Source organism: Drosophila bipectinata, chromosome 3L (assembly GCF_030179905.1).
Source record: "Drosophila bipectinata strain 14024-0381.07 chromosome 3L, DbipHiC1v2, whole genome shotgun sequence".
Taxonomy (NCBI): Eukaryota; Metazoa; Arthropoda; class Insecta; order Diptera; family Drosophilidae; genus Drosophila; species Drosophila bipectinata.
The window spans coordinates 23,393,948-23,417,138 of record NC_091738.1 but is presented as its reverse complement, the minus strand read 5'-3'; the positions used below and the strand labels follow the sequence as shown (position 1 = coordinate 23,417,138).

Here is a 23,191-nt window from a genome sequence, read left to right as displayed (position 1 = left end):
GTGGCATAATGGGAGCAAATGAGAGAGGTTCTAAGAAAATTTAAGAGTGCTCACACTGTCACTGTGCGCTGCGGCAGAGTTTCGGGCCTAATCCACGCATGTTATGGAAATTGAGTTTGCTCACCACTCCTCATTTAAATAACAGACATACATATATGCATGCTAATGTAAATGGTAAAAACTTATGAAAGTATGTATGAACGACTCATTTTGCGATAATATTTAATAGTATTTTTAAAATTTGTGCGTCATCTTTTAAAAAGTCTCCTACACACATAAGTTCTTAAAAGACCGCTAGCTCCCAGTCAGTTGACGAAATGTTTTTTTCAACGAGCACAAGTAAGACCAGTTTTTACGATCTGAAGGTCATTGTCGCTACTGTTCAACTTTTCAATTCGTGCATGTGTAAACTAGTAAGCCTTTTATCTTTTCATTACTAAAGCTTTATTTTTAAATATTTAAGGCAACACCAAAAATAAAAAGCTTATTTATACATATGCCACACAAAACACTCCCAATATCACAAATGTGTCACACACGCCAGTTTTGAGTGATTTTGAAAGAATAGACAATATGGCCAGTGTTTTTGCTAAAATCAGAAATTAAATATCACTTTTAAGTGAAAAGTTCTAATAATCCATAAGAAGTTTTGTATTTGTGACAAAACACTGGTAAAACATTCCATGAACTTAATTGATAAAATTTATATTTTTGTGCCTTTTATACAAATTTATTTATTTAATTCAGATTCTTGAAGCTGATTTTGGAGTACAAGTTTAAACAAAAATGTATTGAATGAAATTTTAATGCATTTTATGAATACAAATTTATTATTCTTTATTGTGAAACTAATTGAAAATGAAAAGTGAAAAATTTCCAGTTGTATGTAATTTCACCAAATCAGTACTGCTTTCTGTGGCACCCCCGATTTACCCAGTGGCGCAAAGCCGGAATACTTTAGAAATCTCCAACACTTTAGAAATAAGGCAGTTACATATATATCGTATATATAGGAGTGTAGTACAGATGGTTTACTGACCTGTAGACATACGTATGTATATACAATATCTAACATACTCTTTTCTTTAAAAGTCTTTAATAATAGACCAATTGACATACCAGTAATATATTTTAATACCTCCTTATACCCTTTCAGAGGGTATTATAATTTTGTCCAAAAGTGTGCAACGCAGTGAAGGACCCTATCTCCGACCCTATAAAGTATATATATTCTTGATCAGGATCACCTCCTGAGTTGATATGAGCTTGTACGTCTATCTGTTTCTATGCTAACTATTCTCTCAGTTTTAAAGCTATCGAAATTTTACATGAGAGCTATTTTTGGCAAAATAATACGACGTGCCAAATCTCATAGGGATTGAATTGAAATTTGTTTCGTTTATTTGTTTTTGGCTCTATTGGCGACCAACTATTGTTTTGGATTCTCAGGGCCTCTACTATCAATTATTCTACTATCAATTTATTAAAATTAATAATAATTCATCGTTTTTTTCGAATTTTAAAATTAAAATGTATTTTAATGTAATTAATTAAATGGCCGCTGTGGTCCGATTTAAAAAAATATTAATTCGTGGGTACCCAGTACCTGCTCGCTGTAGTAGCTGACAAAACCAATACAGAAGAAAGCTGGCTTCAGCAAGCAACTGAATAGAATTTCCTTGGCTTGTAAGGTGCATTACTTAACTCTGGATTAGGGACGAATCGTTTATCAATTTGCTGGGAGTTGGTCAAGCTAATTCATAAGTAATGAAAATATACAATGTCACGGAGTCGAGAATTATTGAGTGAGTTTCCGATCGACTTTTGGATTTTAAGAAACGTTTTTGGCTATCACCCTTATCTATCAGTGAACGTGAACGGTTGGAACCTATTTAAGAACTTGCCATTAGCTTTTTTCGAACTTTTGTCCGTTGGTCAAATAAATAAAGGTCCGAACCATCCAATCCTACAAAAAACACTCCTTGGAAGGTTAGTATCTAGGAAATATATCTGGCCTTAACTTTTTAAGGGAAATTACAAAACTCTATAGACAGTAATTTGAAAAAATTCTAATCGTGGGAAGACGAATCATCTGCTAACAAGGATTTGTCGCCTGAATAAAATTATGTGACCAACATTATCAGAAGAACATTATCAGTACTAAAGTACTGCTTTCAGGTTGATTTTAATTAAGGCATCACATTAATGCGTTTCTATCCAAGCGTTTTGGAAAACTCCTTTGAGGTTTCCAAACGGCGTTTTTTTTCCGGTCGTGGAAAAAATTGTTTCGAGATCCAAATTCAAAGAAATGTCAAGAACATTTAAAATTTATGGAAGAATACTAATTTCCCATCAAGCAGTAATGTACTTGTTACTTCGCACTATTTTATACACCATCAGTGTGACTTAACATACAGCCTCAAAGAACATCAAATTTTTTTTAGAAGCTTTCCATTTGACTCATTTGACAGTCCAAACTTTTTAATCAAAATGTTTTCACTGAGAAAAATGTTCTCAGAAATTGGGTTAGAAAAAGTTTTCTCCATATAGATGGGGAAGCGTAGTTTTTCATTTGTTTAAGAACTGTTGCTAGCAAAGCTTTCCTTAAAATAAAATACACTATTTTAGTGCCCATTCCAACTTTTGGAACAAGACAAGTGAAATAAAAAACTACGCTTTTTTCGCTCACTGAATGCTTTCTCTCATTGTTTTTTTAACACAGTATACAGTTTTACAGTATAAATGTGTGAAACGTCATGCTCACAGCTTACTTTCTGCTATTCGTTACTAATACTAATGCGTTAAAATCAAATCAATGTATTGGGGTGCCGACCACTGCTCTAAATGGATGGCCTTAGTGGAGAAGCACACGAACACCAACACATAACCCTTTAGGATGAGACAGGCGCGCCCCGTATAGTTTTTTATCTAGAAAGGACCGGCATAATCCACACCGGTGTACGTAAATGGGCGCGAGAAGGAGGTCCTTTCCTTAGGTAGCTTTCCCATGAGTTGCGTATGCAACTTCTTCTTGTGGATGACACATACTTTACAAGAATAGACGACGGACTTGACCAAATTCCTCCCCCTTGGAATTCAGAATATGGCCCGGATCAGATGGATCATCAGCTGATTGCCACCGTGCAGCGTGATGCGATGCGTAAATTGAACAAGGAGTCGAGACAGATGGCAGTCGTACGGAAGGGTTATAGGGTGCCGTTCGTCATACTGGAGAAGTTCAGAGGACGTGACCCGGCCGCATGCTCTCATAGGGCCTTGCGAATCCACGAAGGGGTTCAGATTTTGAATCGGACTGGATGCTGATACTGGACGCTTTTCGCTTAAGCAGCCCATCTCAGAAACGAAGTGTCTGCGCTGAGTGACGGAAACTAGAAGACGTTCAGCCGACGTAACCTCATTAGCTGTCAGGTGCTCTTCGAACGGAGATCGAATATACAGCGCGCGCTGGGCGAAGCGATAAACATAGGCAAGGACTCGTAATGCCTTGTCGAGTGTAGAAAAACGTTCAAGATAAACGGGGGGCGCCTTCGCGACATGGACCTTGACTGCTCGCTTCTCGAGTTCAGTCACGGGGGCATCATTGCCTTGAGTGGGCCAGTCGCTGCGAGGCCTTTGCAGCCAGTCAGGACCGTGCCACTACAACTGGTTATCCGCAAGATCTTGGAAAGCTACGCCCCGGCTAGCGAGATCCGCAGGGTTCTGCTCGGAGCGGACATGTGCTCATTTCTGCACGTCGGTGAACTGGGTGATCTTGGTGACCCGGTTGGCCACGAAAGTTGTCCACTGACACGCTGGTTTCTGCAGCCACGCGAAGACATTAGTCGAGTCCGTCCAACAGTATAGGGCTGTTGGTCCAACAGTATAGGGCAGACGCGGCCCCTGGCATCTTTGGTAGAACGGCGGTAGCCATCTCAGACAACAACAAGGCACCGCACAGCTCTAGCCGAGGGAGCGACACCGTTTTAACTGGGGCCACTCGAGTCTTTGCAGTCAGCAGGTTCACTATTACCGTAGACCTAACCTCGTCATGGACGTAAATTGATGCGCCGTACGCCTTCTGTGAAGCGTCGCAGAACCCGTGGTGCTCGACCTTTAGGTGTGGTCGGAACGCGACCCACTGAGGAACACGAATCTGTACCGAGTAATTCTTCAGGAAGTCAACCCATCGCTGACAGAAATCTTGAGTCAGGGCGTCGGCCCACTCTAGATCCAGAAGCCAAATGTCCTGCATGAACATTTTCGCCCGTACAATGAGAGGAGCCGGGGCCGGGCCGGGCCAACCTGCTGGATCGAAAAATTTGGCAATTTGGGAGAGGACTTGGCGCTTCGTGAAAGACGAGCCGGAAGTCAATTCTGGCTCATCTGTCGTCGCTTTCCACCGCACGCCGAGTGTCTTGGCCGTGCTCTCTGCATCGATGTCGAGGAAATCAGCACGAAGGAGGTGGTCGCTCGGAATGTCGGCCAGGATCGCTTTGCTATTCGACATCCATTTCCTTAGTGGGAACGGAGTATGCTTGGGGTCTACCCAAATTTGCCGATACATCTTCTCGATGTCGGCATTGAATACAAACCTAACGTATCGCCACTTTAGTAATTGAATCGTCAGGTCGGATTGCAAGACCGGGCCCGCGACGATTGTCGTTCGGACTGATCCCGTTTGCGGACGGGCTCGAAGCATTTAAGACCACCCGCACCTTAATGGTCGTTCTTTTGGGCTTGAAGACGGCATGATGTGGAAGATAGCGGAACTGCTCGCGGGAGAGACCTCGGTCATGTGGCCTAAGTCGATGTATTCCTGGTTTACAGAGTCATAGCGGGCCTTAAGGGGTGGATCCCTCTTCAGGCGCTGCTCATTACGCAGGAACTGAGCGAGAACAAAGGACCGTGAAGCCGCTAGCTCAGAACCCTTCTGCTCGGCGTCGCGTAAGAGGAGCGTTACAACGTACTTGCTACACTCGTCTCTTCTCGTCGTCTGGACAAAATTGTGCTCGCAAACTGAATCCGATTCCGAACTGATCTGTGTGGGAACATCTTCCACCTCCCAGAATTTGGTGAGGAGCTGATCCAGTGAGTCACCGAGGCTGCGGGCAACTCGTGTGGAAAAAACGGACACGCTGCGGGGGTTGGCTGGAGATAATGGGCCTGTCAGCACCCATCCAAAAATGGTCTCCTGACCGAGAAGCGACCTGCAGATGTAAACCATGGAATTACCGAGGAGAATGGACGGAAGAATGGGAGCTTGGGAGCTCTCAAAGTAGTTGGGGTCCGCCAGGGAATTGTCGGGCAGCCTCTTGAGACGATCTCGCGGAATCGGATATGATGGCAGATTTCCTGCCAACTGCGGAAGAACGTAAGCCGCAGTCTCTAATTGTAGCCCGGGTCTAGACGGCGACCAAATGGCACAATTAAGTAGACTGCCCGGAAATGGTCTGATTAAGGCCGGAAACTTGGGCTTGAATCATCTTGAAGGTAAGCTTGACAAGGTTGAACAGTCGTTCCGTTACGAAAGTCGCTTGGGACCCTGAGTCTATCAGTGCTCGTGCCTGGAAGATGCACCCCAAATGGCACACGTTGATAAGGGCCGTGCCCAGTAGGACGGCTCCTGACCCGGAGGCGAAACACACCTGCACATCCGACTGATCCTCTGAGCCGTTTGTGCTTCTGCCAGTCGGTGTGGGTCGAGCCCTTCCTGGCGTAGGTGAACTTGGAGCGGTGGCAAACGGATTGCCGCGGTGCTGGAGGTTGTGTTGTCGGCTGTAGCATGTGAAGCAGGTATGGGCGCTCGTGCAGTCTCGCTGCTGGTGCCCTCGGGCAAAACAGTATAAACATAACTGCTTGCTCTTAATGTAGTCAGAGCGCTCATTTACATCCATTTCTAGGAAACGCGGACATAAGCGAATGGGGTGGTTCTCCCTCGAACAGAGATCGCAGCCCCTTTGGCTCGGAACCACTCGAGTCTCGTATGAATGGAGCCTCCGAGCAGGGGCAGTAGGAAGTCCCGACCCAGGCGGAAATTGCCCGGAGCCACTAGACCTGACGTCGTCGATGGCCTCCAGAGTGCGATGTCGCTCTGTCAGGAAATTATCTGATTCCTTCCATGTTGGTATTTCGGCCTTATTATGTACGGATTGCTCCCACATAGAATGTGTGACTTTGGAGAGCTTTGAGGAAATCATAAATATCAGGAGACAGTCCCAAGCCTCAACATTGATGGAGGACATTTCTAGGGCTGTCAGACAACTCTGAATGGTGGCTGGCAGCTCCTTCAGCGCGACCCCGGACTCTTGAGAAATAGCCTGGATGTTGAAAAGTATCTTCAACTGGCTATTGACCAATAGCCGCGGGTTCTCAGAACGGTCTATGAGGCTTTGACTCGCTGCGACAAACCCCTCATGGGTAAGCGGATAAACAATGGCGTGTGCGTCACCACTTGTTTTGGACAGCAGGAGGAACAACTTCTCTACCGGGGTAAGCCGCGAGTTGTTGGATGTAAATGGTCGTAAACAAGTCTCTGAAAGTGGGCCACCGAAGAATCTCACCCGCAAAGACCTCGGTATCCACTGGAGGTAACCGACAGCCTGTAGACGCGGGCGAGTGGACATTGACGGAAGCCCGAGTGGATTGGGAGGCAATTTTCTCCCGAAGCTGGGCAATACACCTGGAATAAGCGGAGTAACAATAGTTGTACTTCGATTCCAGCACTGTCGAGGCGGCCGCATTGTCGTCGGACACGGCTAGCAAATCGGAGAAGCTCTCATAGCTCTTCTCCACCTTCTCCCACAGTGCCCGAATTTGGTCCCGAGGGACTTCGCACATGTATTGGGAGCCTATTTCCGTTTCTGGGGCGCCCGGAGTATTTATGTTACCCTAAAATTGGCTTATTCGATCTGTTGTGGCGATCCACTTTTTCAGCGCCACTTCGACCTCACTTTGAGCCATTTTCGTAACGGAGCGAGTCTGCATCTGTGAAGGACCGAGGATTGTACTGAAGGATTCGTCACTCTTTGCTCTTGGAATGGCCTTAGGCTTCAAAAGAGGCGTCCGCGGAGATGCGGATTGAGATCTGTCTAAACGGATGGCTGGGATCGAACGCGGCTTTTTGTTGTCTCCCGTGGGCATTCGCAGAATCCAATTTGCTGGTCAATAGGTGCCTCGTACGAAGCGCTGGCCGGTTACACTAATGTGATGAGACCGGTGAGATCGCGGATAAAATGCGATTACAAGGCACAAGTGGGAACTAGTGGCACTGACGCCTATAGAAAAGTCGTGTGCGGTACAATTCGAATGTGGAAAAAAAACTTGAGGAACCAAAAAAAAACCCAAAAGGAGACGAGGTTTGTTGAGATTGTAGGCGGATGTTGCCTGATGCGGAGTAGAAGCAGCGTTAGAGGCACGGAAAATGGACAAGTACCGAAAAATTCGTGCTCGTTCGGAAAAAAAATTGATGACGATCTATATATTTATATTTATACAAGTGTGGCTCGTACGTAGATATTGAATTCTTAAATATTTTTGAATTTGCGGAGCCGGAAAGGTAGACTTGACTTTGGCTTGGATTTAAAAAAAAAAAAAAAAAATAATTTATAATACTTAATTTTTGACTAATGGTCGGATTTAATTATTATGGAGCAGGAAAAGTGAATTTGAAACCTTAATCTTTAATTAATTGGATTTAATTATCACGAAGCCGGAAAGGTGGAATTGAAAACGGGGCTCTATTCGGACAGAAGGTTGATAATTAAATTATTAATAATTTTCGACTTTAATTGTTGAGTGGCCGGAAAGGTGTCTTAAAACAAAACTGGCCCTTCTCTCGAACGGAAAATAGTAATTAAAAAAATTGTAGTAGTTATAATTATAAATATATAAATTTATAATTAATTGATTTTTTTTAAATTTATTTGTTACGCAGCCGGGTCTGCCGTCGGCACGCTGTACGTTGCACCCTGCACCCTGTTCACCCCAAAGGAAAAAAAAACAGCACCAAAAAAAACACAACACGGCTACTACGGCGGCTAGGTTTAGAATTTAAGCGACACAATCACGGATTTGCTGTGAAATGGCGGTTTAAGTATAATTGTTGGTTTTAAGAAAATTTAATTTTTTTTTAATATTATGGGTTATATATTTCCTGAAATTGGAGGAAGAAAATATATGGAAATATGCATGCAATGCAAGTACGGATATATGTAAGGGAATGTAGGGCATATGTTGGCACAGTGGAGCGCTGATAAGTGGACTGTATAACTGGGGGAACAGAAATTTATGTGGTGTAAAAAATTACACTGATTGGGGAAGAAAAAAAACAAATATTACGACAGCGGCGGACTGTTCGGTGAATTTGGAAATTTTCGGAACTAATTCACACCGGCTGGCCAATATTAATTATGCCTTCTTTTTGTCACCACACTGTTCACTTGCAAATTTTTTGCGGATTAATTGCACCAACGGAAAAATGTCGTGCGTATGCGCTCTTCAGCGCGGGTGCGCCCTTCAGCTCGGATGGGCTCTTTAGTTCAGCTGAGCAGCGGCACAACGGCCCCTCACCTAAACAAAGACATAAGTCATTCTTTAAAGGTTTTTCAAATCTCTTGGTTTAAATTAAGAAAGCGGTCTTCAATCTCCCCTAGAGTGACTACTTCTAATTACTCTTTCGGACTTAGAGCCGACTAAAGTAATAGGAATCGCTTAGTTTCCTGAAGTTAATGTATTAAAATTTGAAATTTACGCTTCACTCATGGGTCAAAGGGCGACTAAGCGGAACATTCATTCGTTGATATCGACGCTGTTTGAACCCCTTGGTTTATTGACTCCAATTCTTATATAAGGAAAGATCCTATTGCAGGAGATGTGCCTCACTAAGCTTGATTGGTATGAGTCAATTTAACTGCTCTTTTAAACCGAATGGAACCATATATAGATTGGCGCAATTAGAGGATATCTCAATACCGACATTTGTGTTTAGAAATATATATATATCGGGTATATTCGCGGCAAATCTGCAGAAGGTATTCAAGTTTTAGGGTTGATTGCAAAGTCCCAAGTATTGTCGATCGTCGACATGTAACAACTAAATAGAATGGTCCATTGTTTTTAAAGGATCCGGAAGATAAGTGTAAGGGAGGTGAGATTTTCATCTCAATTTAGTCCTTTAAGAAAACCAGAAAGTTTTTTGGTACGGATCGTTGTGATCTCGGTGTACTCCGTATTGAGAGTTCCAGAAAAACGATCCAGAGCATCCGTTTCATCCGTTGTCCAGAAAGCATGTGAGAAAAATCCGAATGATTTTCCCAAAAACAAATTCTGAACCCCATTCTCCTGCCGAAAGAGACCAACTCCACATAGGCCCATATATCTCCTGCATACGATAGGAGAAGTCCTTCAGATGAACATCACTACTGAGATATTACGGTTATATATAAGTACGGTTTCCGAAAGCAACGGTTCACGCAATTGGTAACACTCCGGCAGGTAGACAGTCCGGAATATCTGCTATGGATAATATCCAACTACCATTCGGATAGGACATTGAACTACGATAGGGACGAAGAAATAATAAGACCCAAGGTGACTCGTTCCTTTGACACATTAAATACGAAAGGACGAAATGCTCAGGACCAAGCTAGAGATTCACACTCATAGGCTTTTCGGGATGATCTGGGACGACGAAAAAAAAAGGCCTCTAAGGGAAACAGCCACCCCTTAAAAACTATTTAATATTTTTCCACCAAATTTTGCACAAACATTGTTAATAAAGTGTACTATCAAAAAATTAAAACGTCCCTGTAATTAAATAATTGCTACATACCTAAAAAAAAATCCGAACTTTGCTCATTTTCTTCGACAAAGAAGGTATATAACCCCTTAAAAGTACCTCACAGATCGGGCAGAAGGAAAGACCAGACTGCCATAACTGGCCAGGAGCAGGCCATAATGTGTATTATATAATGTGATTTATAACACATTCTCTATAATTATAGGAAGTATCTTGACAGAGTCGGAGCCTTACCAGCAGCAGCCAATAAACTATATGAGTAAGTCAGAGGAGCAATGGAACTGAGTCAAGCCAATTAATAGGGTATACTGTAACAATAGGTGCGGATTACAAGAGTTATTGTAGATTTAATTTAAAACAAGAAAGGAAAGCTAACTTCGGGCGGAGCCGAAGTTGATATACCCTTGCAGTTAAAACCGGATATACATCGCAAACATCGGATATAGTTATAATCATATATACATCATATACATCATAATAAAACCAATAAATTACATAAAAAAATCTAAAAAAAAGTCCCAAGCTCCTATCTTCAAAAATACGAAGGTTCATATTTCTACCAAATACCATTTCCGATCGTTCAGTTATATGGCAGCTATAGGATATAGTCGGCCGATTCTAATGAAATTTGGTAGGTTGGATTAACTGATCAAAAATAGAATATGTACTAAGTTTCATCTTTCTATCTTCAAAAACACGTTGGGTCATTTTCAATCGTTCAGTTATAAGGCAGCTATAAGATATAGTCGGCCGATCCTTATAAAATTTGGCATGTCGTATTTTTTTGCCAAAAGTAGCACTCATGTAAAATTTGAACTCAAATTTGAATTTGAAATTACTCTAAAAACACCAAAGATATACCATTTCCGATCAATCAGTTATATGGCAGCTATAGGATATAGTCGGTGTGTGCAAAGTTTCAAGACGATAGCTTTAAAACTGACAGACTAGTTCGCGTAGAAACGGACAGACAGACAGACGGACAGACGGACATGCTCATATCAACTCAGGAGGTGATCATGATCAAAAATATATACACATTATAGGGTCGGAGATGTCTCCTTCAGTGCGTTGCATACTTTTGGACAAAATTATAATACTCTCTGCAAGGGTATAAATATAGAAATAAAGGGCTTTTTTTTAATGAAACCTCTTTAAAAGTGGGATCTTAAACATAAGAGATTTAGTTTTATATTGTGCTTTTTATATTTTAACGAACTAATAAAAATACCATAAATACCTTATAAAACCTTTATTTAGAGGCCTCTTGATCAAAATATAAATTATTCCTTGTTCTCAAGGACTCTTCAGAGGCGGTCCATCAGCTCAAACTACCAGCTTCTTTTAGAAACGCTCTATCATTTAAATGTCGGACTCTTTAAAGGCTATTCTTGAAAAGACTCGTCCCGATTCGCTCCAACGGGCCTCGTTATATACTGTTTGGTGCCCCCGTTAATCCTTCTGGATTCTGCTCCTGCCGTTAATACTGCTTCCAGACTTACGCCACATTCTCGATGGTGGGTCGCCGTCAATGCCTTCTTGCTGAGACATCGATTTTTTGGGAGAAAAACATCCTGGCTGAGGAATCGTCACTTCAACTCTATTATTTCATTTTTAGCACCCACATAATTGTCCGACCATATCTGTCTGGGCTTAGCAAACAACTGCAAAACTCACTCTTTTCTTGATTTACTGATACGCGAACATTTTCATTTAACTAAAATTACTCAATAAATCACAGAGATCAACTCATTTTACCGTACACATTATTCCGATTAACTTGAGTCTTAGGTTTAAAATTTCTCACCTAATTCAACTCATTAAACAAAATACAGTGATAAGGAAAAATCAACTCCTTTTGCCCCAAACATAATTACGATCATCTTGAGTTCTTTAGCATTCAATTACATGAACATGTGTTGGCGAAAGCATCGTTCCGTTCAATAATTCGTATGGAAGCTGATAATATACTCACGTAATATTTGATGGGGCTTCATTCCGAGACTTTCGATGGGACGGCGTCCATAAAAATCCAAGGCTGAGTTCCGCAGTCGTCCATCGACGTGAAGCAAGCCAGCATAATGTGCAATGAGAGCAAGTGAGGCAAGGCTGCTTAAGGGATGAACCAATCTGCGCGATTTCAGCAAGCTTATGTCTTCCTTAAACTCAGTACGCTGAACGTCGCGCAACAACAGACTCTACGTCCTAGACAAAAATGCCCTCGCGACGGAGGCGTTGTCAACATTTTTACACATAGGCAAAGACTCTCTTCAAGGCGGAAAACGAGACTTAACCAATATGACTTGAAGTTAATACTTGAACAATGATGACATATCCTTGGGAGGAGCAATATTCAAAAAGGTTCTGGCGTGAAGTTCGATCGTTGCCTTTTCGGCCCCAAAGAGGATAGGTCAGTCATTCTTTAGGACGCGAAGAAGAGAAGGCCCATGGGCCCATAGCTGGGAGTCAAGTTAGTTAGTTAGCCAAAATTATTCGCTGGTTTGTTCATTTTACAGTTAGAATAATTTTTAGACAATCTGGTCTATGTCAAATAATTATTTTCTGCGCTCTGCGTACCATTCGGTGGTATCATCATACTCTATGTCATTGTAAGTCCGCTCAAAGGTGCTGCTGAGTTGCTTTAACTAGTTTCCTAGTTTGACAATGCCCTCGCGACGGAGGCGGTGTCAACATTTTTACACATAGGCGAAGACTCTCTTCAAGGCGGGAAACGAGACTTAACCAATATGACTTGAAGTTAATACTTGAACAATGATGACATATCCTTGGGAGGAGCAATATTTGACCGACAATGGTTGACCGACTAGTTAAAAACCTAATCGAACTTAATCTTGCTCGATGGGGGACAGTTGGGATCTTTCCCAAAGATTTTAATTCTCACCGCTCAATCGCCAAAGCTCCATTTAAACATAGCCTAAACGCACAAAGCTACGTTTAAAGTCGTTATTAAAAATCTTACTCGTACTACTCCAAAGGACTTTATTTTTAGTCAACTAGTTTCTACTCAGGTGACAAGAATCAATGTTGTTTTGACGACATCATCAAGTGATCTACATTTACAACCCACTAGGACGGAAAGCCAGGTCGCAACTTACCTTCAGAGGACCTTAAGTTTAATGTGTGGCTTGTGGCCCTTAAAAAATCGCAAAAGATAATGGACATATTTAAAATTAATATTATCGGCAGGCAGAAGGTCCGTATTGAACAGAAGTCTAATAGTCTTTTACCACACTACTGCTCTAACAACCAACTTGCGGCCGCCGTGGCGATAGTCATTTTACTGGCTTTTCTACTACTTTTCTCCTGCTAAGCTAAAACTGTCAACGATCTTTGCTGTGAACTGTGGTGACAATCAGTCCGCTTATGACAAATCCTGTCGAGTTAAAATGAAAAAGCTCTTAGCAAGGTAGCCACATTTTTCTCTACCATAAAGAGCTCTTATAGTAGCTCCTTCATTCCCAAAAACATTGTAAGACCAGGGTTATCCTTCTGCCAGGCTGAACGGAGTCCTTTTTACCTTACTCTCATACAACGCTCCCAAAATCGCTCGCAACAGTCTATGCCGTCTATGAAGGAAGAATTTTTAACTTTCGGCGCCAAACAATTCCTTGGTCAAACGCATCGTTCTCAAATCACCACTGTCCCCACTTATTCAGAATAATTGATATGCTGATGGACCTACGCAGCATTGTACAGAAGCTCTCCCCAGCAATGGCGACCACATCAACCATGGTGCCAAAAGAAAGCAAAATTGCCGTCTTTAATCACATAATTATTAATGAATAGGTCTCTCAAGGCTCTCTCATCCTCAGAAATCATGACATTGTAATAATTTTAATCTTTGAAATCCTGCTGCTGGCGCGTAGGTATTGCAGCTTCAACGAATATTTCAATATTCCCCATTCCAAAAGTGGAGCCGCTGGGCTGATTAGATCATCTCTTTACTATCATCATCTCGAACAAATGGCCAGAACTGTTTCGGGCGAGATATAAATTATCTTTCAACAGCCCTTTCTTGGACTATTGAAGGTTTTTGTAAACTGTTGGATGAGGTAGGAGAGAAGTTCCTTGTTGGTGGAGATTTTAACGCAAAACATCGCTTATGAAGTTTTGCAACGGATAGAAGGGGCAACGTACTGATGGAGGCTGAAAACCTAAGACCCGTTCAAGTTTTAACACCTATCTTATTTAACTTATAACTTTAACTTATTTTCTTGACGGGAGTTCTGTGACACCATCGTGCCTTGACTTCGGTCTTTGCACCCACGACCTAAGCTCAGACCACATCCCTCTTATTGTTAGATTATCCCTGCCTGTCATTCATTACTTCCACCAGATACAGATTACAAGAAGTTCCGGATCCTGCAGGGCAACTCTTTGAAAGCTGACACACTGAGACCGTATTGGGTCCCTTGAGATACTGTGGTTAGGATTTCCTCTTCCCGTATTCTAAAGACAACTCGGTCTGCAGTTCGCTCACCCTGAGGCTTCGGTAAATTTCTGTACCCTGTTGGAATTTGGGACTGACACCTCTCAGATGTCGATGATGAATCTGTTTCCCAGATGTTTTTGTCCAAAGATTGAAGGGCTGAGGAGTGGCAAAGAAGATGTTTTACTGTTTCTCCATCTTCTTTGTCCCTTCGTCATTATGGGGAGAATTCATTTGAATAGCATGTGTTTCCACTAGCCAGTATCCCGTGGTAGTCGCACTTCTTCGGGTCCCATCAGGGACGGATGCAGTAAAAAATTTCGGTGGGGGTCCGATCCAAAAATGTTGAATAATTTAACACTTCGGCTCTAACAAAAAGTACCGTTTTATTTGTGCTTGACAAATTTAATATTTATAACTTATGATTTTTCATTGAATAGCGTTTTAATTAACGCTTTGCGAGTTTTATTTGAAAAAGTCTGAGATTTCGGAGGGGGTCCTGTATCCGTCCCTGGGTCGTATCCATCTTCATATTTGGGATGTTCTTTCTTTCAAGTTATTCGCCAATCAAAAAGTTAAGTTTAGTGCAGTCAAACATTTATTTATATACAGACATATGTACATATAATTGTCGGGTCAGGCAGCAGCCGCTAAATTAGTTAAAGTTTATTTATTAAGCTAAAGTATGGATATATCGCCTTAGTTGGACGCAAGCAGACTCTTTCTCTGCCGCTCGACTTCAACGGGCCTATTTTAAAAGAGCTTTAGCTTAGAAATCACTAGGTCGGGCCGCCCTCTCCGCTATCGAGAGCTTTAGCTTCGCATATCAATAGACACTGCTTAGCACCATAAACTGGATGATCAGTGTTACCGCCGTCATAGATTTAAAAAGGGACCGTAAATAATGATTATTGTCGCTATTTTTATACCCTTGCAGAGGGTATTATAATTTTGGTCAAAAGTGTGCAACGCAGTGAAGGAGACATCTCCGACCCTATAAAGTATATATATTCTTGATCAGGATCACCTCCTGAGTAGATATGAGCATGTCCGTCTGTCCGTCTGTCCGTCTGTCCGTCTGTCCGTCTGTCCGTCTGTCTGTCCGTCTGTCTGTTTCTACGCAAACTAGTCTCTCAGTTTTAAAGCTATCGTCTTGAAACTTTGCACACACCCTTCTTTCCTTTGCACGCAGTATATAAGTCGGAACGGCCCGGATCGGCCGACTATATCCTATAGCTGCCATATAACTGATTGATCGGAAATGGTATAACTTTGGTGTTTTTAAAGTTAGAGAGTTCAAATTTTAGGTGAGAGCTATTTTTGGCAAAATAATACGACATGCTAAATTTCGTAAGGATCGGCCGACTATATCCTATAGCTGCCATACAACTGAACGATCGGAAATGACCCAACTTTCGTGTTTTTGAAGATAGAAAGCTGGAACTTGGTACAGATTATATTTTTGGTCAGTTAATTCGACCTACAAAATTTCATTAGGATCGGCCGACTATATCCTATAGCTTCCATATAACTGAACGATCGGAAATGACCCAACTTTCGTGTTTTTGAAGATAGAAAGCTGGCACTTGGTACACATTCTATTTTTGGTCAGTCAATCCGATCTACCAAATTTCATAACGATCGGTTGACTATATCTTATAGCTGACATATAACTGAACGATCGGAAATGGTATTTGGTAGAAATATCAACTTTCGAATTTTTGAAGATAGAAGCTTGGGACTTTTATTTAGATTCTTTATTGTAATTAATTGGTTTTATTATGATGTAATCATAAGGATCGGCCAACTATATCCGATGTTTGCGATATATATCCGGTTATAGCTGCAAGGGTATATAAACTTCGGCTCCGCCCGAAGTTAGCTTTGCTTTCTTGTTAAATAAATAAATCAATCACTTCCAATCAACATAGAACAAGCTTGACTAGCACGTTTTTATCCTTTAAGGATACACTATGAATATCCTTGATGATTTTTAATTTTTAATTGTTATATTTATTCTTCTATGGTTAAACATTATTTTTGATCGAAAAAAATAAAAATCACAAATAATCATTAAGCTTGAACAAAAAAAATAAAACTCAAAAATAATGATTATTCGTGATTTTTATTTTTTTTGATCAAAATAAAACTCACCAAGCAATAACTTTTGATCCTTTAAGGATATTGCCAATATTGTCCTATGTCTTTATAAAGGGACCCTAGAGCAATAATTGACAACAACAACATTTACAAATTTTTTTTTTTTTTTTTTACAACAGGTAAAAAAAATGCATTTTACCTGTGTTTGTTGCAATTATTTAATATAAGGTCAACTGTTACATACAGAGCAGCAGCAGCAGATATACACAATTACCAAAACAATGATAATGATAATCATCATAATGATCAACCAGTAAAACAATTAGGTACATTAATTTTCAATTTATTATTCATTTATGACATAATATGAATTTTATGTATTTTTATAATTTTTATTTAATTTTAAGAATAATAATTTTGACAGCGACTCGCTCGACAAGTTGCACCTTTGGTCGGTTAGCATTATTTTAAGCGCAGAAAAGGCGCGCTCTACGCTAACTTGGGTACCTGGAACCGCGAGCACCACCTTAGCAAGCTGAAATAAATTCGGGTACTGAAATTGCTTCTCACTCCAGTACTGCATTATATCAGCGCCTAGGCTGATGGGCTTCGGGCTGTAACTATCAATTTCAGCATATCCTTTTAATAGTTCCTGCTGCCCATCATCGTCAGCTTCCTCTTCGGCATCGACCTCAATGCTACTTAAAAGCTCGGTCAAGAGCGAGCAAGACTGAGAATTTTGCGAAAGCAAATTGGTCTCTGTCAAGCTAGAGGTTGAGTTGGCTTCATCTGTATCAGTCTGAAAATATGTTGGATTGAAAATATGCACGCAAATATGCAAATATGATGTGTTGCGGGAATTCGAAGTTTTTTAGCGCCGCCCGAGTAAAGACGCCCGTGTAGATAATTGTTTATTCATTAAGAAGAAAACGGGGCAGCAAGGGCTAACAGTGGTACAGTCGGTAACCACTCTGCGATAGCAGCACTTTAAATTCCTAGCAAATTAAAAGTTGTACAATTCATAATCAAAACTTAAATATTAATATGTCCTCACTTTTCGTCCGCTTCCCTCGAGTGTCAAATAGAAAAGAAAGCTTAGGCACATGGTTACCGGCTGAGCTAACAGAGATTCAACACCCGCTTAAACTATCGGTTCAGCATCTCCGGCGTTGCCGGATGCCGCTGGAGCAGTTTGGCTATCTATCGTAACACTCCCCACTTGTATATTCCGCCAGGGATCTACCAAACTACTCTCGATAGATAGAACTGCCAGCTTCGTCGCGGGTCTTGTATAAACGCCAGATTGGGTCCTCACCGCGGCGCTCCTCACTTGACCGTCCGAGCTAAGGTTCACCTTCAGGATTCTTCCTTTCGGCCACTGGCTACGCGGCTGCCGGGATCGCACACATACACGATATCCCTTTCTACAAGAGGCTTAGCCTTTTCGCACCACTTGGTCCGCCTAGTGATCACTGGCAGGTATTCTTGAAGCCATCGCCTCCAGAACGAGTCCGCCAGTTGTTGTGATTCCATCCAGCTCTTCTTGAGCTGCACTTCTTCGGGTAGGGGCTCCATCGTCGGTCCTCTTCCAGTTGAGCTTCCAAGCAGGAAATGATTCGGTGTCAGTGATTCTTCGTTCTTATCTTCCAATGGGATATATGTTAGGGGTCGCGAGTTGACGATCGCCTCCGCCTCCATTAGAGCGGCTCTCAGCAACTCATCCGATGGTCGTTTGTCAAGGAGGATTGATTCCAACGCCGTCTTCACGGAACGCACCAAGCGCTCCCATGCCCCACCCATGTGGGGAGATGCGGGTGGAATGAACTTCCATGTCATCTGGGGTCCAGTGAACTCGCGAGAGAGTAGATCCTTGTCCACATCTTCGAACGCCCTACGCAACTCCGTGCAAGCTCCTTGAAAATTGGTGCCGTTGTCGCTCCAGAGTTCCAATGGGCACCCTCGTCGGGCCATAAAACTGCGCACCGCTAGAATACAAGAGTCAGTTGTTAATGAATACGCTACCTCTAGATGTATTGCCCTTGTAGAGAGGCAGGTGAAGAGCACGCCGTATCGTTTCTCTGAACTGCGTCTGACCCGCACTATCAGAGGCCCAAAGTAGTCTACACCCGTGCAGCTGAAAGGTCTATGAAACGCTGCTACTCTTGGATAGGGAAGTTCCGCCATGCGCGGTGGTTTGGGGGCCGGCTGTCGGTTCTTGCATTGCTGGCAGGAGCGTCGTATCCGAGCAAGGGTGGATCTCAGCTTTGGTATCCAAAATTTTTGTTAGTTCGTTGACCACCATCTCGTGGTTAGCGTGCAGAAATCTTCGGTGAAATTCCTTTATGATAAGCTGCGTAATGTGGCTGCCGCAGGGGAGTACAACGCGGTCGCTTCCCTTGATCATCTTGGCACGTTCATCCAGCTTTAATACTCCATCGGAATCCATATACGGCCCCAGCTTGTATAGTAGGTTATTCTTCTTCAATGGTTTTCCTTGTAAGATTAACCGTGTCTCCGTCTGGTAGTACTCCGCCTGAGCGTACGACTACAGAAGACTCTCCGCGACTCTGGTATCTTCTTGTGATGGTTGATTTTCGATGTCCGATCGTTGAAGAGCCTTGGCCTTCCATCGCCTCATACACCATACCGTTCTCGCAGTACTCCATAGCAGACGAGTCCAGATTGAGAACCGCTCGGAGTCTATGAGGGTCGCGCGTCCTACGTCCGTGAATCCGTCACATACGCCGATGAATTGCGCCTTCAATTCCATTCCTGACTCGTCTCCTTCTTCCGCCTCTGTCAGCGGCCGAAATTGCCTCTTTTGCCAAAGAAATCTCGGCTCATTCAACCAACGACTTTCTCGATTGAAATCAGGTCCTTTGTTCCACTTAGTGGCGTCGTCCGCCACGTTCTCGGAGGAAGGTACCCAGCGCCAGTCCTTGACGCTAGTACCGTCTAGAATCTCGATCAAACGGAATGCTACAAATTGTTTGTACTTCCTCTGGTCCGATCGCAGCCAACTCAACACGGTCCTCAAGTCGGTCCAGAAAGTCCGTGTGCTAAGCTTCGCGCCCAGTGAAAGCTCCAGAGTTTGAGCTAGCCTCGGTCCAAGCACTGCTCACATGAGTTCAAGCCTTGGTATGGAGGTCGGTCTCAGAAGGGCTACCTTGGTTTTGCTGCCCAGTAGACTGCAGTGGATATCTGCCTCATTTTGAAATCGTATATAACTCACGGCGACAAATCCATTCTCGCTTGCGTCCACGAAGGAGTGCATCTCTACTTCTGAATCCATCAGCGACTCCTTCATGTGGCATCTTCATCCCAGGTACATCCACTTCGCCATATTTCCTGAAATATTATTTTTGCATACATGACGTAGAAGGATATGAGCCCTAAAGGATCATATATAGACATCAACACACTGAGAAACTCTCGTTTGGTGGGTCGTTGCCTTCCTTGGAGAAGTTCTTTATGGCGATATCGTGAGGATACACGGTAGCGGATGAGATCTTCTTTCGTGTCCCACCACATTCCCAGCACCTTCTCGGTCTGTCCATCCGTTGGTTCGTCTAGTCTCACTAGCGTGGGTGCTCCTTCGCCGAGTGCGCTGAATACTTCTCTGGAATTCGATACCCAGTTTGAATGAGGAATCCGCCCTGAAGATGAATGTAGTGGACCTGACGCGCGAGACTTATAGCTTCTTCCTCCGTGTCGACGCTGTCCAGCATGTCGTCTACATAGTGATTCTCCAGTATGCACTTAACAGCGCGTGGGTATTCCTTCTTGAACGACTCTGCATTTCTGTTCTTCACGTACTGGGCACAGCTGGGGGAGCAACTAGCCCCAAACGTCATTACCTGCATGGCGTAGTTCTCTCTCCGTTGTGTGTTTGGGTCTATAAATACAAAGCGTTGGTATCTCTGATCTTCTGTGTGTATCCTGACCTGATGAAATATCTCGGCGATATCGCCGCCTATAGCAATTCGTTTCTCTCTAAACCTGTGAAGTATTGGTACCAACTGCGCTAGTTGGTCAGGTTCCTTCAGCAGCATTGTGTTCAGCGAGATCCCTTCCGTCTTCGCAGCCGCATCCCAGACTATGCGAATCTTTCCTGGCTTGTTCACGTTTAGCACGGGAAAGATAGGTAGATACCAATATGGCTTTTCCTCAGCTTCTTCCGACGTAATGGGCCGTGCATATCCTTTTTTCACGTACTCATCTAGCTGTCGGCGAATTTCCTTCGCAAGCTCCGGCTCGCGAGTCAGTTTCTGGTACAGGCATCGTGCCCGCTTTAGGGCTGTTGGTAAACTATCCGGCAGCTTGTCATCTTTATACCTCCAAAGCAGACCTGTTCCAAATCGGCCATTTATACGCCTCGTTTTCATCTCCAGCTGCTGTATAGCCAACTGGTCATCATTGGATACGCTCTTGCTGTTCATCTCCGGTCTAGGGCCGCCGTCCGACCACATGCACTGCTCAAGCAGGCGCAAGATCTCCTTGTTCTCGTCAGCTTCACATGCACATATGTGAAACACGTGGTAGTTTGGGGTTATGTCATCACCCACACTGTTGGAGCTCCTTCCTTTAATCGTCCACCCCAGGCGGGTCTTCTCAGCGATCGGTTCTTCTGTTGTGCCTTCCTTGGTGCGAAGCACGCGCCCTAGTTTGCAATTATTGAGACCTATCAGGAGCCTGGGCTGTGCTGAGTCGTATGTCGAAGGTGTGTGTGCTGTGCTTTCAGGTGGGTTATATCCAAGAACTGTGACGGGAGATCAAGAGACTGGACCGAGTGAACGTCGCGAAGATCGTATTGCTTCGTTTGGCCAATGCCGGAGATTCTTAAGTCGAGTCTGACCGAGCTGTCCTCATACCGGTGTATGCCAGCAGTCCACTGCATACATAGAGGCTGCGGTTGTCTCTTCACTCCAAGGTCTTCTAGCAATGGGGCGTCGATCAAGGTTAGAGATGACCCGTCGTCGATGAAGGCATACGTGTTGACTTGCCTACCATTTCCATACAAAGTCACTGGCAATACCCTGAACAGCATTTCCACACCTTCTTGTCGGTGTGCATGGCACCTGGCTTGGACGGGAGCCGTGCTGCCGCGATGCAACAGGGGATGATGACGTTCTAGGCATCCATCTATTCCGCAAGGATTGGGGACGCCGCATCTTTCCACCTTGTGGCTCTGGAAACATCTCCAGCACAAGCCACACCGTCGAGTAGCATTCCAGCGATCGCGGGTCGTCATTTCCAGGAATGCTGGACACTCCTGCAGGGTTCCGCAATTGCGGGTGCAAAGCCGACAGCCTTGGCGCACAGTGTGTGTACGTACCGTGCCCCTTCTCTCCGATCTTGAAGACGAACTTGGGACTATCACATGGCTCGCTCCTTCTGCCATCTGCGAAAGCCACGTACTAAACTCTGCCAACGTACACACTGTTAGAGAGGCTTTGTGCATTCCCCAAAACGTCTGCACCATCGATGGCAACTTGCTCACTAGCTCCTGCGTGAGCGCTGGGTTGTTTAAGTACTGGTCCAACTTGGAGGCTTTCATCGTAGCACAAACATTTTGCACCTCCACCGAGAAGTCAACCAGCATTTCAAGCTTATTCTCCCTCACTTGAGGAAATTGTTTGATCCTTGTCAATAACAAGTCAATGATAATTTCGGGTCGCCCAAATCGCATTTTTAGCGTGGCGATTATCTGCGGAACACAGTCCGCATGCAGCATTAGACTTTGTACTGCGTTCTTGGCTGGTCCTTCCAACGCATGCCGAAGCCGCATTAGGTTCTCGGCATCCGTGAATCCGCATAGCTCCGTCGTCTGTTCATACGTTGCGATGAATAAGGGCCAGTCCTCCGGCCTTTCGGAAAACTTCACCAACTCAGCCACGCTAGTCTTCCTCGCTGTCAATTGTTCGTACGATGGTCTGCCCACAGGTTTAGTGACCCTAGCAGCTGAGTTGTCCTCCCCACTGGTAGAAAAGAGCCATGGGGGCCCAGCGTGGGCTCTCTGCGTAATGCCGTTTCCTTCCACAACGGCAACTTCACCAATTGTATCCGTACCAGCATTCTGGTACTGTGTACTAGATGCTCCAGGCATCTTTTCTGCGTGGCCAGTCTCCGATAGTCTCTCCCTTGGGAGCTTGCCCATGAGCGCCTTTCGCCTATGTAGAAGTTGTTGTCGCAACTGCAGCAACTGATCTTCTTCCTCCAACAACCTTAGCTCCGTCTGCAGGTCCTGCGCTTCCTTCGAGGCCTCGTTGACGTCATTAGTTTCGATCCTCATCTGGTCGCCACCTGAGTAACTGTGGTAGTTGTCCCCAGCCGTCAGGCTGGTCAGCTTTTCTGTCCTGATCAACGTTCTGTGCTTCAAGTTCTGTGCTTGGACGTCTACGTCACACTCTGGACAGATCCATCCTACGCCGCCATCCTCTAGAGCAGCACACTTAGGATGGCACATGCTCACGCAGCCGGCGCCAATACAGCCAACTGTCACGTGCTCGTCCTCCACTTCACAGAGGAAGCATGTCGCCACCAATCTTGCCTCTCCACCGGATCCAGTAGGCATCTCCATGTTGATTTCGCTCTCTGATTCAAGTATTCTCCAAGAATACACCAGAAAAGAATTTAAAGAAATGTTGCGGGAATTCGAAGTTTTTTAGCGCCGCCCGAGTAAAGACGCCCGTGTAGATAATTGTTTATTGTTTTCTTCATTTATAACGGGGCAGCAAGGGCTAACAGTGGTACTGTACAGTCGGTAACCACTCTGCGATAGCAGCACTTTAAATTCCTAGCAAATTAAAAGTTGTACAATTCATAATCAAAACTTAAATATTAAT

The 23,191-nt window shown here is 43.7% G+C and overlaps 2 protein-coding genes and 1 pseudogene across 2 annotated transcripts; all 3 read right to left on the bottom strand.

The window, feature by feature from the left end:
* Positions 1-2,793: 2,793 nt before the first annotated feature.
* LOC138926210 (uncharacterized) lies at positions 2,794-6,896 on the bottom strand (annotated as a pseudogene).
* Positions 6,897-17,702: 10,806 nt separating this feature from the next.
* LOC138926308 (uncharacterized) lies at positions 17,703-18,530 on the bottom strand. The gene has a single exon (XM_070279994.1). The coding sequence runs from the start codon at positions 18,528-18,530 to the stop codon at positions 17,703-17,705; it is 828 nt and encodes a 275-aa protein (XP_070136095.1).
* Positions 18,531-19,924: 1,394 nt separating this feature from the next.
* Positions 19,925-22,926, bottom strand: LOC138926307 (uncharacterized). Its single transcript, XM_070279993.1, has 2 exons — positions 21,246-22,926; positions 19,925-21,006 (listed from the first exon to the last, which is right to left on the bottom strand). Exons 1-2 carry the CDS (start codon positions 22,924-22,926, stop codon positions 19,925-19,927), a joined length of 2,763 nt encoding a protein of 920 aa, XP_070136094.1.
* Positions 22,927-23,191: the final 265 nt, after the last annotated feature.

Excerpts from the sequence above, each read along its gene's own strand:
- LOC138926307 (XM_070279993.1), bottom strand. The coding sequence starts at position 22,926 with ATGGAGATGCCTACTGGATCCGGTGGAGAGGCAAGATTGGTGGCGACA. Across the intron at positions 21,007-21,245 it reads GAGACAACCGCAGCCTCTAT|GGCGCGTGCTTCGCACCAAG; the intron begins GTATGCAGTGGA and ends ATTGCAAACTAG.
- LOC138926308 (XM_070279994.1), bottom strand. The coding sequence starts at position 18,530 with ATGGCGGAACTTCCCTATCCAAGAGTAGCAGCGTTTCATAGACCTTTC.